The 11,975-nt window shown below is 55.9% G+C and overlaps 1 protein-coding gene across 1 annotated transcript; it reads right to left on the bottom strand.

Annotated features, from left to right (window-relative positions):
- Positions 1-5,192: 5,192 nt before the first annotated feature.
- Positions 5,193-11,648, bottom strand: RAB3D (RAB3D, member RAS oncogene family). Its single transcript, XM_060252286.1, has 4 exons — positions 11,410-11,648; positions 7,039-7,157; positions 5,947-6,071; positions 5,193-5,816 (listed from the first exon to the last, which is right to left on the bottom strand). The coding sequence occupies exons 1-4, from the start codon at positions 11,635-11,637 to the stop codon at positions 5,620-5,622; spliced, it is 669 nt and encodes a 222-aa protein (XP_060108269.1). The 5' UTR covers positions 11,638-11,648; the 3' UTR covers positions 5,193-5,619.
- Between the last annotated feature and the right edge of the window lie 327 nt (positions 11,649-11,975).

An 11,975-nucleotide genomic window follows, 5' to 3' on the forward strand; every position in this document is an offset into this window, starting at 1 on the left:
CGTCGCCTCTTTTGCCGCCCCCCCCTCTCCTTTGGCCCTCTGGCTTCCCCAGCATCAGGGGCTTCTCCAGGGAGGGCTCCCTTCTCGTTGGGTGGCCACAGGATTGGAGCTTCAGCTTCAGCATCTGACCTTCCAGGGAAAAGCCAGGGTGAATTTCCCTTAGGACTGGCTGATTGGATCTCCTTGCAGCCCAAGGGACTCTCAAGAGTCTTCTCCAGCACCACAGCTCAAAAGCATCTCTTCTTCTGTGCTCCGCCTTCCTTATGGTCCAGCTCTCACAGCCATACATGACTACTGGGAATACCATCGCTTTGTCTACAGGGACGTTTGTTTTTATGTAAAAACAATTTTTATTATTCTGCAACATATTATATCACTATTTCATTTACTTCTCTCCAATCAAAGTCACTATGTTGCATCACATTTCCACCTCCCCTCCTCCCTTTCAAGACTTCCCCAGTGTTACTTACTATATAAAAGCAATAAAGGTAATTTAACATTTTTTTAAAAAACTGTTTAAAAAGAAAAAAGGAACTTATACTTCTTTATGGTTATTACCTCATTCAATTAATGATCCAATATATTACTAAATTAAGTCATATTTTCTATCTTATTATAATCTTTTAAGAAAGAACAAAATCTTTTCTCATATTCTCATGAACATATATATGAAGCTGCCTTATACTGAATCAGACCCTCCTGGGTCCATCAAAGTCAGTCTTGTCTTCTCAGACTGGCAGCGGCTCTCCAGGGTCTCCAGCTGAGGTTTGTCACACCTATTTGCCTGCACCCTTTTTTGGAGATGCCAGGGATTGAACCTGGGACCTTCTGCTTACCAAGCAGATGCTCTACCACTGAGCCACTGTCCCTTGCCTCATTTTAACTATCATTCTTGTCTCAGTAAATTAAAAATAGCTGATAAACAAGTTATCCATTATCCAATATCACCAAGTGTCCTTTCACTCTCCAGTGTTCTTCCACATAGTTCTGACTGCAGGGACTTTTGTTGGCAGGGTGAGGTCTCTGCTTTTTGTTATACTGCCCAGGTTCGCCCTGGCTGTCCCCCCAGGAGCAAACGTCTTTTGATTTCATAGTTCCTAAAGGGATCGGGAAGGAGAAGCGTTTCGTGGGCCCGACGGTGGAGGGCGCTCTCGGGCCCCTTCCAGCACTGGACGGAGGCATCACCAGCCCAGCGCCACCTTTGCTTCCCAGCTCGACTCAGTGGCTGAGGCATCTGCCCATGGCAAGCTCTCCTACCCCCCACCCCAGCCCCACAGATGGCCTGTTCTGGGACGCCAGATCGCCAAGGGAAGGGTGGAGCCAGGGGGAGAGCCAGCCCGGGGCGGTCAGGTGGTGAAGGGCCCAGACTCGTCTCTGTCCGATTCCCCCCTCGGCCCCCACCGGCCCCCACCTGCTGATGTGACCTTGAGTCAGTCACAAGTTCTCCAGAGCACTTCCTGGCCCGTCACAGCTCTCTCAGCTCCACCCACCTCACAGGGGGTCTGTTGTGGGGAGGGGAGGGGAGGGGAAAGGAGATGCTCTAAGTCTCTGTCCTTGAAAGGGCAGCTGCTGTGAGAGCCCCCTCAGCCCCACCCACCTCACAGAGTGTCTGTTGTTGTAGGGAGAAGATATAGGAGATTGTGAACCACTCTGAGTCTCTGATTTCGAGAGAGAAGCGTGGGGTATAAATCTTCTTCCTCTATATTTTAATGTCTTCTGGGTTTTTTTTCCCCAAATGGTAAACTAGAATGATGTGTATAATGTATGCTACATGTTTAAAAGCAAATTAGGTGGACAGGAACACCTCTGGGGAAGACGTGTTCTCTGCTTAACCCAGCCTTGCAAGCAACAGAGCAATTAACAGACTGCCTTTATTGCCTTATGACACTCTCACTTTCATTCTCCCATTCTGACATGAGACTGTTTCATTGGTTTCCCACACAAAGGCTATCCAGACCAAATGGTCTTTCCATTTGTAAATTTCACTTTTTTGCCATTGGATTCTAACTTTGTACCACTTGGCATTCTTCACCGCTACTCACCAGCAATATGTAGCTCTGCTCACTGTACCCCATTCCACTGTGAAGAAGTCTGCCTGCACTCAAAAGCGTCCATTCTGAATCAAACCTGGTTGGTCTTCAAGGTGATGCTGGACTCCTGCTTTGTCCTTCTGATCTTGTAACCCACTTCTGGGCTGACTGGAATCTCCCCCCCCCCCTCCAAATACTTGAATTCACCTCAAATGAGGAAGTTGCACTTCTCTGGCATGCTTGGTGGGGTAGTGGGGGAGCCATAGAAGAACAAACCCTTGTGGGGTTTGGTGGCCACCAAAGACCAGTCTGTGTATGCAAAGAAACACCCCCTCTCCCCCCCCCAAAAAAAGTCTATTGGTTCTTTGGAAGGAATGGTCCATTCTTGAGACAGGCCCCTTGCTGAGAGCCACTGTCCTAGACTGGAACAAAACAGGAGTCAATTGCACCTTTAAGACCAACTGAGTTTTATTCAGAACATCAGCTTTCGTGTGCTCTTAAGCACACTTCTTCAGACGAGGAATGAGGGACATACAGCTGGTGCGGTTTGGAATGCCAAGTGGTACAAAGTTAAAAACCAATAGCAGAAGAGTAAAATTAACACATTCAGAAAACCTTTGATCTGGGTTGCATTAGTGTAGGAAGCCATAGAACAGTCACATGTCAGAATGTGAGAATGCCTGTTAATTATTCTATTGCTAATAAACCTGGGTCAAAAAGAAGGCATTTCTTTCCCAGAAGTTTTTCCTGTCCAACTAATTTACCTTTTAACATGTAACATAAATATATACATCATTCTAGTTTGCCATTAGCAAAAAATACATTCATATATAGTGGAAGATGGGTTTAGAATATGCAATGAGATAAACAGCCAATATCCCTTGTTTGAGGATGTCAACACAAAAGCATTATTCTGACACACTCTCCTAAAAGAGACATCCCTTGGAATACTGTGGCTGCACAAGCCCTGCTCTTCCTCCCTCTGGAGATCCCACCACTGGCCTCTCCTCCCACCTGCTGCCATTCCCCTGCCTAGAAACAGGGCGGCTCCCCCCTTGTGACTCCACAGGAAGCGCTGAAGCCGGATCGCACCTCTCTGCCGCTCAAGGGGGTCATCTAACCCCCCCCTGCACTGGAGGCAGCCTCCCTTGGGCAGCAGCAGAGCAGGAAGGGCCAGGACCCCTCCACTATGCCCAGGAGCCCTAGAGGAAGGCCTCTTCTGCTGTCTGGAAAGGGCCTCCGAGCCTCGCACAGCTCCCTCCTTCTCCTGGGCCCCCCATGACTTCCGTGGCCCTGCCGGCCGGCCGGCTGTCTCCAGAAGGGGCTGGGTCCTTCCCCAAGGCCAGTTTATTTGGTGGGGGTGTCAGTGGCAGGCATCTGAGGAGGGGTTTGGTGTGCTTCAAATATGGCTTTGTCAGCTGTCTGGAGCCATGGGGGAGGGAGGGATATTTTAATAAACTCGTTAAATGTGCCACCAAGTCCGAAGTCCTGCCACAGCCCTTGGCCCCTGCACCTCATGGGGCCACAGACGAGCTACTCTTGGCCTGCGTGGGAAAGACAGGTCCAGCGGCAGAGCACTTGCCCCCCTCCACCTGCCAGGGGGGGTCTCCTTGTAGCAGTCCTGTCAGGACCAGGGAGCCTCATGAGTTGAGGGAACCGAGGCAGACCTCCTGGCCACCTGGAAGGGCTGCAGCTGTCCTGTCCTGCAGCATTTCTTCCCCCAGGCCCTCCCTCCCATGGGGCTCCCTCCAGGGTCCAAAGAGAGGCTGGCTGCAGCTACCAGGTTCCAGCCTGTCCCTGTTTCAGCTGAACTGCTGGGGAGGCCTCAGGCCTTCATCAAAGTTGCTATGAATGGATTGTCATCAAAACTCTGAAATGAGCGCCATGGTTGGAAAAGACACCCAACTATGAACCGGCGCTGGCCTTTGCCCGGCACGTCCCTCACACTCTCGCCCCCAGTTAGATGCTCACAGAGCTCTGCCCCAGAAAGGCCCCGGTGGGCATCAGGTACTCTCGCTTGCCTGCCCTCTTCCCCTGAGCACAGGTGTGGAGATCACAAGCCGAGGAGGGCACAAGGGCTGACGTTCCTGCTGACAGTGGAAGGAGGAAGACTTTGCAAAGGAGTTTTCAAACAGCCATTTCTCAGGGCTGCCATGAGTCGGGGCTTCTTGCTGCAAGGGAGGGACTGGAGGTCACCGCTCTGCGGCCCCTCCCCACCCCTGGATTGCAATTCTCTTCCAGGGCAGCCTTGGACCCTTCCGCTGAGGGCCCTCCCCTCCCCTGCCCCCCCCCCCCAATCCCCAGGTCTTTCCCAATCCCTAGAGCACTGGAAGCCACATAGGGGTCTTAAGGCACCCTCCCCCCCCACACAAACATCCTGTCAGCCGGATTGGAGGAGGCTCTTCTCTCTTGAAATCACTTCTCCAGGCCAAGTCAGCTGGCAGCTTGGAGAAGGCATTTAAAGTTAAAGTTGCTTCCCCCTCCCTTTCCCTCCCCCATCTATTTGCCTCCCTTCCCTCCTCTCCTCCCTGCCTTGCAGCTCTCAAACATCTGACATTTCTTCCATGAAGGCCTGCAGCTAGAGGCAGAACTATTCCCCCAAGGGCAGCACAGCCTCATTCAGCTCAGGAGGCGGGGAGAGAAGGGGCTTTGTCTCTCCGCCCCACACACCAAATGGCCCCGCGGTAGTTGGGGGGATGAGCTCTCCACAGGGGACTGGGCATTTCGGGCCGGAGATGGCCACAGAGCCCTTTCTGCTCCCGCATGAGGGTCCCAGCTGCATCGGGCCTCCTGCAGCACTTCAGGAAATTGCCCCCCCCCCCCCAGCTGCTCTCATGGGGCTGCAAGGAAGGCACACCCCCTCCCCCCAACTTGTGGGCGGATATCTCAAGCAGTTTGGGCTTTTGGCTTGGTTCAGGCAGGAATGCTCCTTGGAAAAGAACAGAATGAATTCACTGGGAAAAAGCCCCAAAGAGCCCAAAAGCCACCTTCCGAAGAGCATCCGAGGCCCTCCTTGTTCTGGAAGTGGGGGCCCAACTGTCTCGCCCCCTCGAATCTCCCGTGTGCCTCCCAGGTGGCAGCCAGACTGGCATTCCCTGCCCCCCCACCTCTGCCCAGTCATCTCTTAGGAGCTCAGAGAAGGAAGACGGCCACGCCCATCACCAAACAGCCGCGGGATTTATTGGTTCAGCAGTGGAGAAGCTGGTGCCAGGCCCAGGTTGGCAGCACGAGCATCCTGGCAGGCACGGAGGGGGGCTGCCTCGCCCCAAGGCCAGGCCAGAGCAGCCGGAACGGGAACCCCACCCCCTGGCGCTCGGAAGAGAAGTCAGGGGAATTCTCTGTGGCTGCGTCCAAATCTCCTGCGTTGCCAAGTGCGCGCATGGGTGCAAGAAATCATGCTTCTCTGCCAGAAGGGTCGATCATGCTGTGGGAGAGGGCGGGGCCCTGGGCGCATGCTGGCAGAGACCAAGGAGGCATTCCCGGGGGCAGCCAGGCAGCCCCATCCCATGTCCAGCCAGCCGTGCCCCCCTTCCCTGGGGCTGGGGGCAGCAGAGGGCTGCAGCGTCCCGAGGACAGGCCCCCCCCTTCTCTAGCAAGAGCAGCTGCTGGAGGGGGCGGCAGGAGGGGCCTCGTCGAGGGCCGCGGCCTTGGAATTGCTGCCCGTCATGCCCGCACTGCCACCATCTAGGCTTTCGTTCATCTTCTCACAGATGATGTCCACCAGCCGCTCAAAGACCTGCTTGACGTTAATGTTGTCCTTGGCGCTGGCCTCAAAGAACTCAAAGCCTGAAAGAGACCAAGAAAAAATTAGCAGGGACATGGGGGGGGGGGGCTCAGGAAGAGCTGGGAAGCAAGAGGCCCGTTCGGGGAATGGGATGGCATGCGAGAGGAGCGGATCCGGAGAGGCAGGACCAACCTAGCTCCTCGGCTAGCCGCCGTCCCTCCTCCGTGGGGATTACGCGGTCCTCTTCCAGGTCACACTTGTTCCCCACCAAGATCACTTGAGCATTGTCCCAGGAGTACGTCTTGATCTGAGTTGCCCTAGGGAGGAACAGAGGAAGGGAACGGGGGGCGGGGGGGGGGTCACTCAGATCTTGCATGAAACCCAGCACAAAGGCTGCCCCCCCACCCCATGGGCATGCTCCTCCGCCTCAGCTTCTGCACAGCAGACGTTGCCCCATCTCCTGCCCCTTCCCAGGTTTTCCTCTGCCTTGCTCTGATCTTCCCCCAACCGAGTTCTGTTCAACTTTTCTGCAAAGACTGCAGTCAAAGCATTTGGGGGGCCTGGGAGGCCAGCCAGGTGTGCAGTTGGGCAGCTCCCACTCACAGGGCCAGTCTTTTCCTCACCACCGCCCCACACCCTACAATCCAGCTCAGCCATCTACTGGTTGGCTGCTATCCTGTTTTAAAGAAGTCTGTGGCCTTTTTCTTTGCAGATTTATAAAGAGAAAGGTGAAGCCCACAACACAAAAGGCTAGAAACTCACTTTTTTTAAAAAAAAGAAAGCTGGGAACTATTAGATCACAACATTCAATTGCTATGACACCTTAGTGAGTTAACAATCTGGTGGGGAGAAGGCCGTGGTGGCTGTGAAGGGCTGAAGTCACACCTGTGCCCCTGGGAATGGCTGGGCTTCCACGCACAGCACAGAGGCACAGCCTCACGTTCTCGCACAAGAGCCCTTCCGTCAGGATTGGCTCAACAGGAAAAGGGCAGTGGGGCAGCCCCTCTTCACCAGCCCAAGCAAAGCCTCACGAAGTCGCCAAGGGCAGCGCTTGAGCTCTATGGAGCAAGCGGAGTGTTTGGGCCAGGCGAGGGAAGGGGGAGCATCGGAGGGCAGTTTGCCTGGAATGAAATTTGGCAGCCCCAAGAGGAGGCAGCTGTGACTGAAGCAGGAACCGGACCCCAGCCCAAATCCTGCTTGGGAAGGGCAGCGGTCAGTCAAGGGCCTGGCCCCGCAGAGCCTCCCTCCCTCCCTCCCTCCCAGCTCCCTCGGGGCTCCTCTCACCAGTCCTGCACAGCACAGAAGGACTCCTGGCTGGAGATGTCGTACATCAGCAGGAAGCCCATGGCTCCCCGGTAGTAGGCCGTCGTGATGGTCCGGTATCGCTCTTGGCCAGCCGTGTCCTGAGAGCAGAGAGGGAGACACGCCGCGGTCAGATCCTCTCTCGGGAGGAGGAGCCACCTCAGACTCCGCCCTCTTATCACAGCTGCCCCTTCAGGTGGGGCTGGCACCAGGAGGGCAAGGGGGGCAACGCTCACCACCTCCAAAGGGGACGGGAGAGGTGCCCCCCCTCCTGGGATCTCAGGATGGCCCCTTCCAGGGTGGGCAGCTGCGTTTCCCAGAGCCTCCCCCCCCCCCAGTTTGGCCTTTTTCCTTGTGGGGGAGAGAGAGACCCTCCCCCAGCTTGGCCTGGGAAGCCCCCCCTCCATGGAACAGAAAACACAACCCCCAAACAAGGGGCCACAGTCCTCATGGGGCACAGAAGGCACACCCAGCGCCCACCCAGGGAGACCACCATGGGGGAGGGGAGAGGCTGGCCAGAAAGCGAGGGTCAGCAAAGGCAGAGGCAGAGGCCCCCAGCCCAGCCCAGGAGCTCACCATCACCATGGAAACCAAAGGAGATGGGGGGCTCCTCTGGCACCTGTCTCTGTTCGTGCTGACGGGGGTGGGGTCCTGGGAGGGCTCAGATGGGGGCCACTAAAAGCTAAAGAGGGGGCAGACTTGTGGGGGGGGGGGCGCTGACTCTGCTGCACAGCCAAGGGCTGAGTCCTGCCTTTGTTTTGCAATCATCTGAATCCCCCCCCCCCCAGGAAGGGAGGGGAGCTCAGCCCGGACCCCCCTCCACATTTGGGCCCAAGTGGAATCTTCTGCTCAGTGCTGATCCAGCTGCCATCCGCACCACACAACTGTGAGAAGAAACTGACTCTCTGCAGTCCCTCCCCCCACAGAAGAGGCACACTGTGTCCCCCCCCACCTCCCAGCAGGGAAGCCCCCTGCAAGCCAAGTGCCCCAAACTGGCTCAAGCAAGCACCAAAGGAGGGCAGCCCCTGGCCCCACAGCCCACCAGAGACCCCCTGGGAAGGCCCCTGCACCCCAGAGCGCTCCCTTCCCAGGGACACGGGTGGTCCAGCCTCTTGGCAGAGCCCCTAACCGCTGGGATCACTGGCTCCCGCCTGAAATGCACCTCATGTCCTCCTCCAGAGCGGGAATCTCCACTCTGTCCTGCCCCACCCTCAGGTGAGCAGGGACCGGCCTGAAGTCTGCCCTTGGCTTTGGGTGGGAGCAGGCAGCCTGGCACAGCTGGGCCACAGGGAGGGGGCCACTAGGGAAGGAAGCCTGCCCTCTTCTCCCTCCAGCCCCAGCCCCTCTGCTGCCACGTCAGCAGCTGCTCCTGCCTGCCCAGCAGCTTTTCCACCTGCTGTTGTTTGCACAGGATTAGGGGGCCATTCGACACACAAGCCTGGAGCCAGAGCAAGGGAACGACAGCAGGGCCCCCCTCCGCTGCCTCCTCCTCCTCTTGGCAGGGGCCACTCTGCAGCCCTGCAGCTTCTCCTCCCCCCCCCCGCCCGGAGTCTCCCAAAGGGCCCCAGCCCACAGCTGTCTCCCCCCCCCCCCCCACGTTCTGCTTCTCCACTGACCACAGAACTGCCTCCTGCCCAGCTCTCGGCTCCTGTCTGTGCCCTCTCTGCTCAAGGTGGTGGCTGGGCAAAGGACTGGAAACGTTGCTTGGGACAGGGGTACTCGAAGGACCCCCTCCTCCTGTACTGCCCTGCCCACCCACAAAAACCAGCCCTGCTCTCTGCACACACACACACACACATCCCGTCCTCAGTGGTAAGGCAGGAAGTGGCCGGAGACGGGGCCTTTCCATCAGTGGCACCTCCCCTGCAAAATGCTCTTTCCCTTGAGGCTCACCTGGCACCAGCCCTGTGCTCTTTCAGGTGCTAGCCAGAATGTTTCTATTTGCTCAGGCTCGGAAGGAAGGAAGGAAGGAAGGAAGGAAGGAAGGAAGGAAGGAAGGAAGGAAGGAAGGAAGGAAGGAAGGAAGGAAGGAAGGGAGGGAGGGAGGGAGGGAGGGAGGGAGAAAGGAAGGGAGGGAGGGAGGGAGGGAGGGAGGGAGGGAGGGAGAAAGGAAGGGAGGGAGGAAGGGAGGAAGGAAGGAAGGGAGGGAGGGAGGGAGGGAGAAAGGAAGGGAGGGAGGGAGGAAGGAAGGAAGGAAGGAAGGGAGGAAGGAAGGAAGGAAGGAAGGAAGGAAGGAAGGAAGGAAGGAAGGAAGGAAGGAAGGAAGGAAGGAAGGGAGGGAGGGAGGGAGGGAGGGAGGGAGGGAGGGCATGGTCTGTCTTATTGCCCGCCTCCTAGCCTGGACTGTTGTGAGACTTATTGAAAGCTGTTGTGATGGATGCTCGACATGGTTCCTGGGTGGCTGCATTCTCTACTAGCATCTTCTGTTTTTATTGGGATGTTTTACTCTGCAAGTCACCCCAAGCAGGTCCTCTGGAGAGGTGCCACCGAAGTCTTCTAAATAAATGAATTGTAGCAGCCAAAAAAGATGAAGGTGAGACACAATATGTGATACCTAATGGAAAGTCACCACCATCCATGGCCACTGTGTGAAACAGAGGGGCCATTGGCCTGATCCAACATGGCTTCTCTTATGTTCTTATGTGACACAGAGTGTTGGACTGGAGGGGCCATTGGCCTGATCCAACAGGGCTTCTCTTATGTGACACGGAGTGTTGGACTGGATGGGCCATTGGCCTGATCCAACAGGGCTTCTCTTATGTTCTTATGTGACACAGAGTGTTGGACTGGAGGGGCCAGTGGCCTGATCCAACATGGCTTCTCTTATGTTCTTCTGTGGCACAGAGTGTTGGACTGGAGGGGCCACTGGCCTGATCCAGCATGGCTTCTCTTCTGTTCTTATGTGACACAGAGTGTTGGACTGGAGGGGCCACTGGCCTGATCCAACATGGCTTCTCTTATATTCTTATGTCCAGGGCAGTGATGCTCTGTATTCTTGGTGCTTGGGGGCGGCAAGAGTGGGAGGGCTTCTAGTATCCTGGACCCACTGGTGGACCTCCTGATGGCCCCAAGTGAACCAGAGTGTTGGACGGGATGGGCCATTGGCCTGATCCAACATGGCTTCTCTTATGTTCTTATGTCTGGAGCAATGCTGTTCTGTATTCTTGGTGCTTGGGGGGGGGCAAAAGTGGGAGGGTTTCTAGTGTCCTGGCCCCACTGGTGGACCTCCTGATGGCACCTGGGGTTTTTTGGCCACTGTGTGACAAAGAGTGTTGGGCTGGAGGGGCCATTGGCCTGATCCAATATGGCTTCTCTTATGTGACACAGAGTATTGGGCTGGAGGGGCCATTGGCCTGATCCAAAATGGCTTCTCTTAGGTTCTGATGTTTCTCTGTCCCTTGTCATCCTTTGCACTGGCAGTCAGAGAGGAAGGCCCACTCCACTTTGCACCCTCCTCCCTCTGTTGCTCAATGGCAAGTGGGGGGGGGAGAGATGGCACCAGGGGCTCCTCCCTGTTACACCACGGGGCTCATTTCAGGCATTTAAGCCATCTGCTGCCTTGGCTTTTGGTGCAGAGTGCAGTTAGCCGCAGGCCTCCCCCAGGGCCACGGTGGAGCTCCGGGGGACATCTTGCCCTCCAGCAATGGAGCCTTCAAGGGAGGAGGAAGATCCTCTCCCTAGTCGTTCTACTGCTCTTATGTTGCCATGACACCTTTCTTTTGTAGTAAAACACACCTGCATGCCAAGTGCCACCCAGTTTCCAGGGCTACAGGCGTGTCTCAGTTCTGCAGACTTCTGCTGAGAATCACATATTTATTTTTAAGAAGATGCTTTCCAGTTAGGGCCAAGATGTGCTTGGAAGTGTATGGGCCACACATGCTGAAATCTCGGGTGCCAGGGAGACGGGCTGTGGTCTCCACTGGCTGGAAAAAGATTCCGGGGGTGGGGGGGGGTGAGGAGAGGCACATCTGAAGCAGCAGAACAAAGTCTGAGTCCAGAGGCAGCTCTAAGACCGGCAAAGTTTTATTCTGCATATCAGCTTCTGTGTGCAAGCACACGGACGGATGAAGATCACAGATATCTGAGGAAGTGTGCTTGCACACAAAAGTTACACCATGAATAAAAAATTGTTGGCCTTAAAGGTGCTGGACTGGATTCAAACTTTGCTCTACTGGTTGAAAAAGGTATTTGAAAATAAATGTAACGTCGTCCCCCAGATGCAGCAGTGGCCCCCGATGCCCCGCCCTGGCTGCCTGGCCACCGAGCTTGCAGTTGGTGTCACAGACCACTCCCCCCCCCCCCAGGCCTGGCCGGGGCCTCCACGTCTCCCTTGCCAAGAACGATGTTGCTTACCCAGATCTGCAGCTTGACTCTCTTCTCGTTCCTGTAGACGGTCTTGACCTTGAAGTCGATGCCCACGGTGCTCACAAAGGCCGAGGTGAAGGAGTCGTCGGCGTAGCGGAAGAGGAAGGAGGTCTTCCCCACACTGCTGTTGCCAATGATCAGCAGCTTAAACATGTAATCAAAGTTCTGGTCGGCGGCATCTTTGGGCGCCGGCCGGGTGTCGTTGGCGGAAGCCATCAGGGGGGCGGGGAGGGGGGGAGGTGCTGATCTGTGCGTGGCTCCAAAGGCACAGACTCTCTCCGCTTGCTCCTTCCAAATCTCACCCAGGGGGTGGCCACTCTGGAAAATAAAAACAAATCATGGTAGAAACAGAGAATCTGGGTTGCAACTTATCAGACCCCTCTAACTCCCAGCCTGCGGGGAGCAGCTATACCCCCAGTATGTGCTGTGCTGGGCGGAGGGGGAGTATCTGTGGAATAAATCCAAGCAGGTGACCTCGCTGAGGTCCGGCAGCTTGTGGCCGGGACCAGTGGAGAAAATTCTACATCCTCAGTGGAAGAATCCAAGGCTGCAGG

This window comes from Heteronotia binoei, chromosome 13 (genome assembly GCF_032191835.1).
Source record: "Heteronotia binoei isolate CCM8104 ecotype False Entrance Well chromosome 13, APGP_CSIRO_Hbin_v1, whole genome shotgun sequence".
Lineage (NCBI taxonomy): Eukaryota > Metazoa > Chordata > Lepidosauria > Squamata > Gekkonidae > Heteronotia > Heteronotia binoei.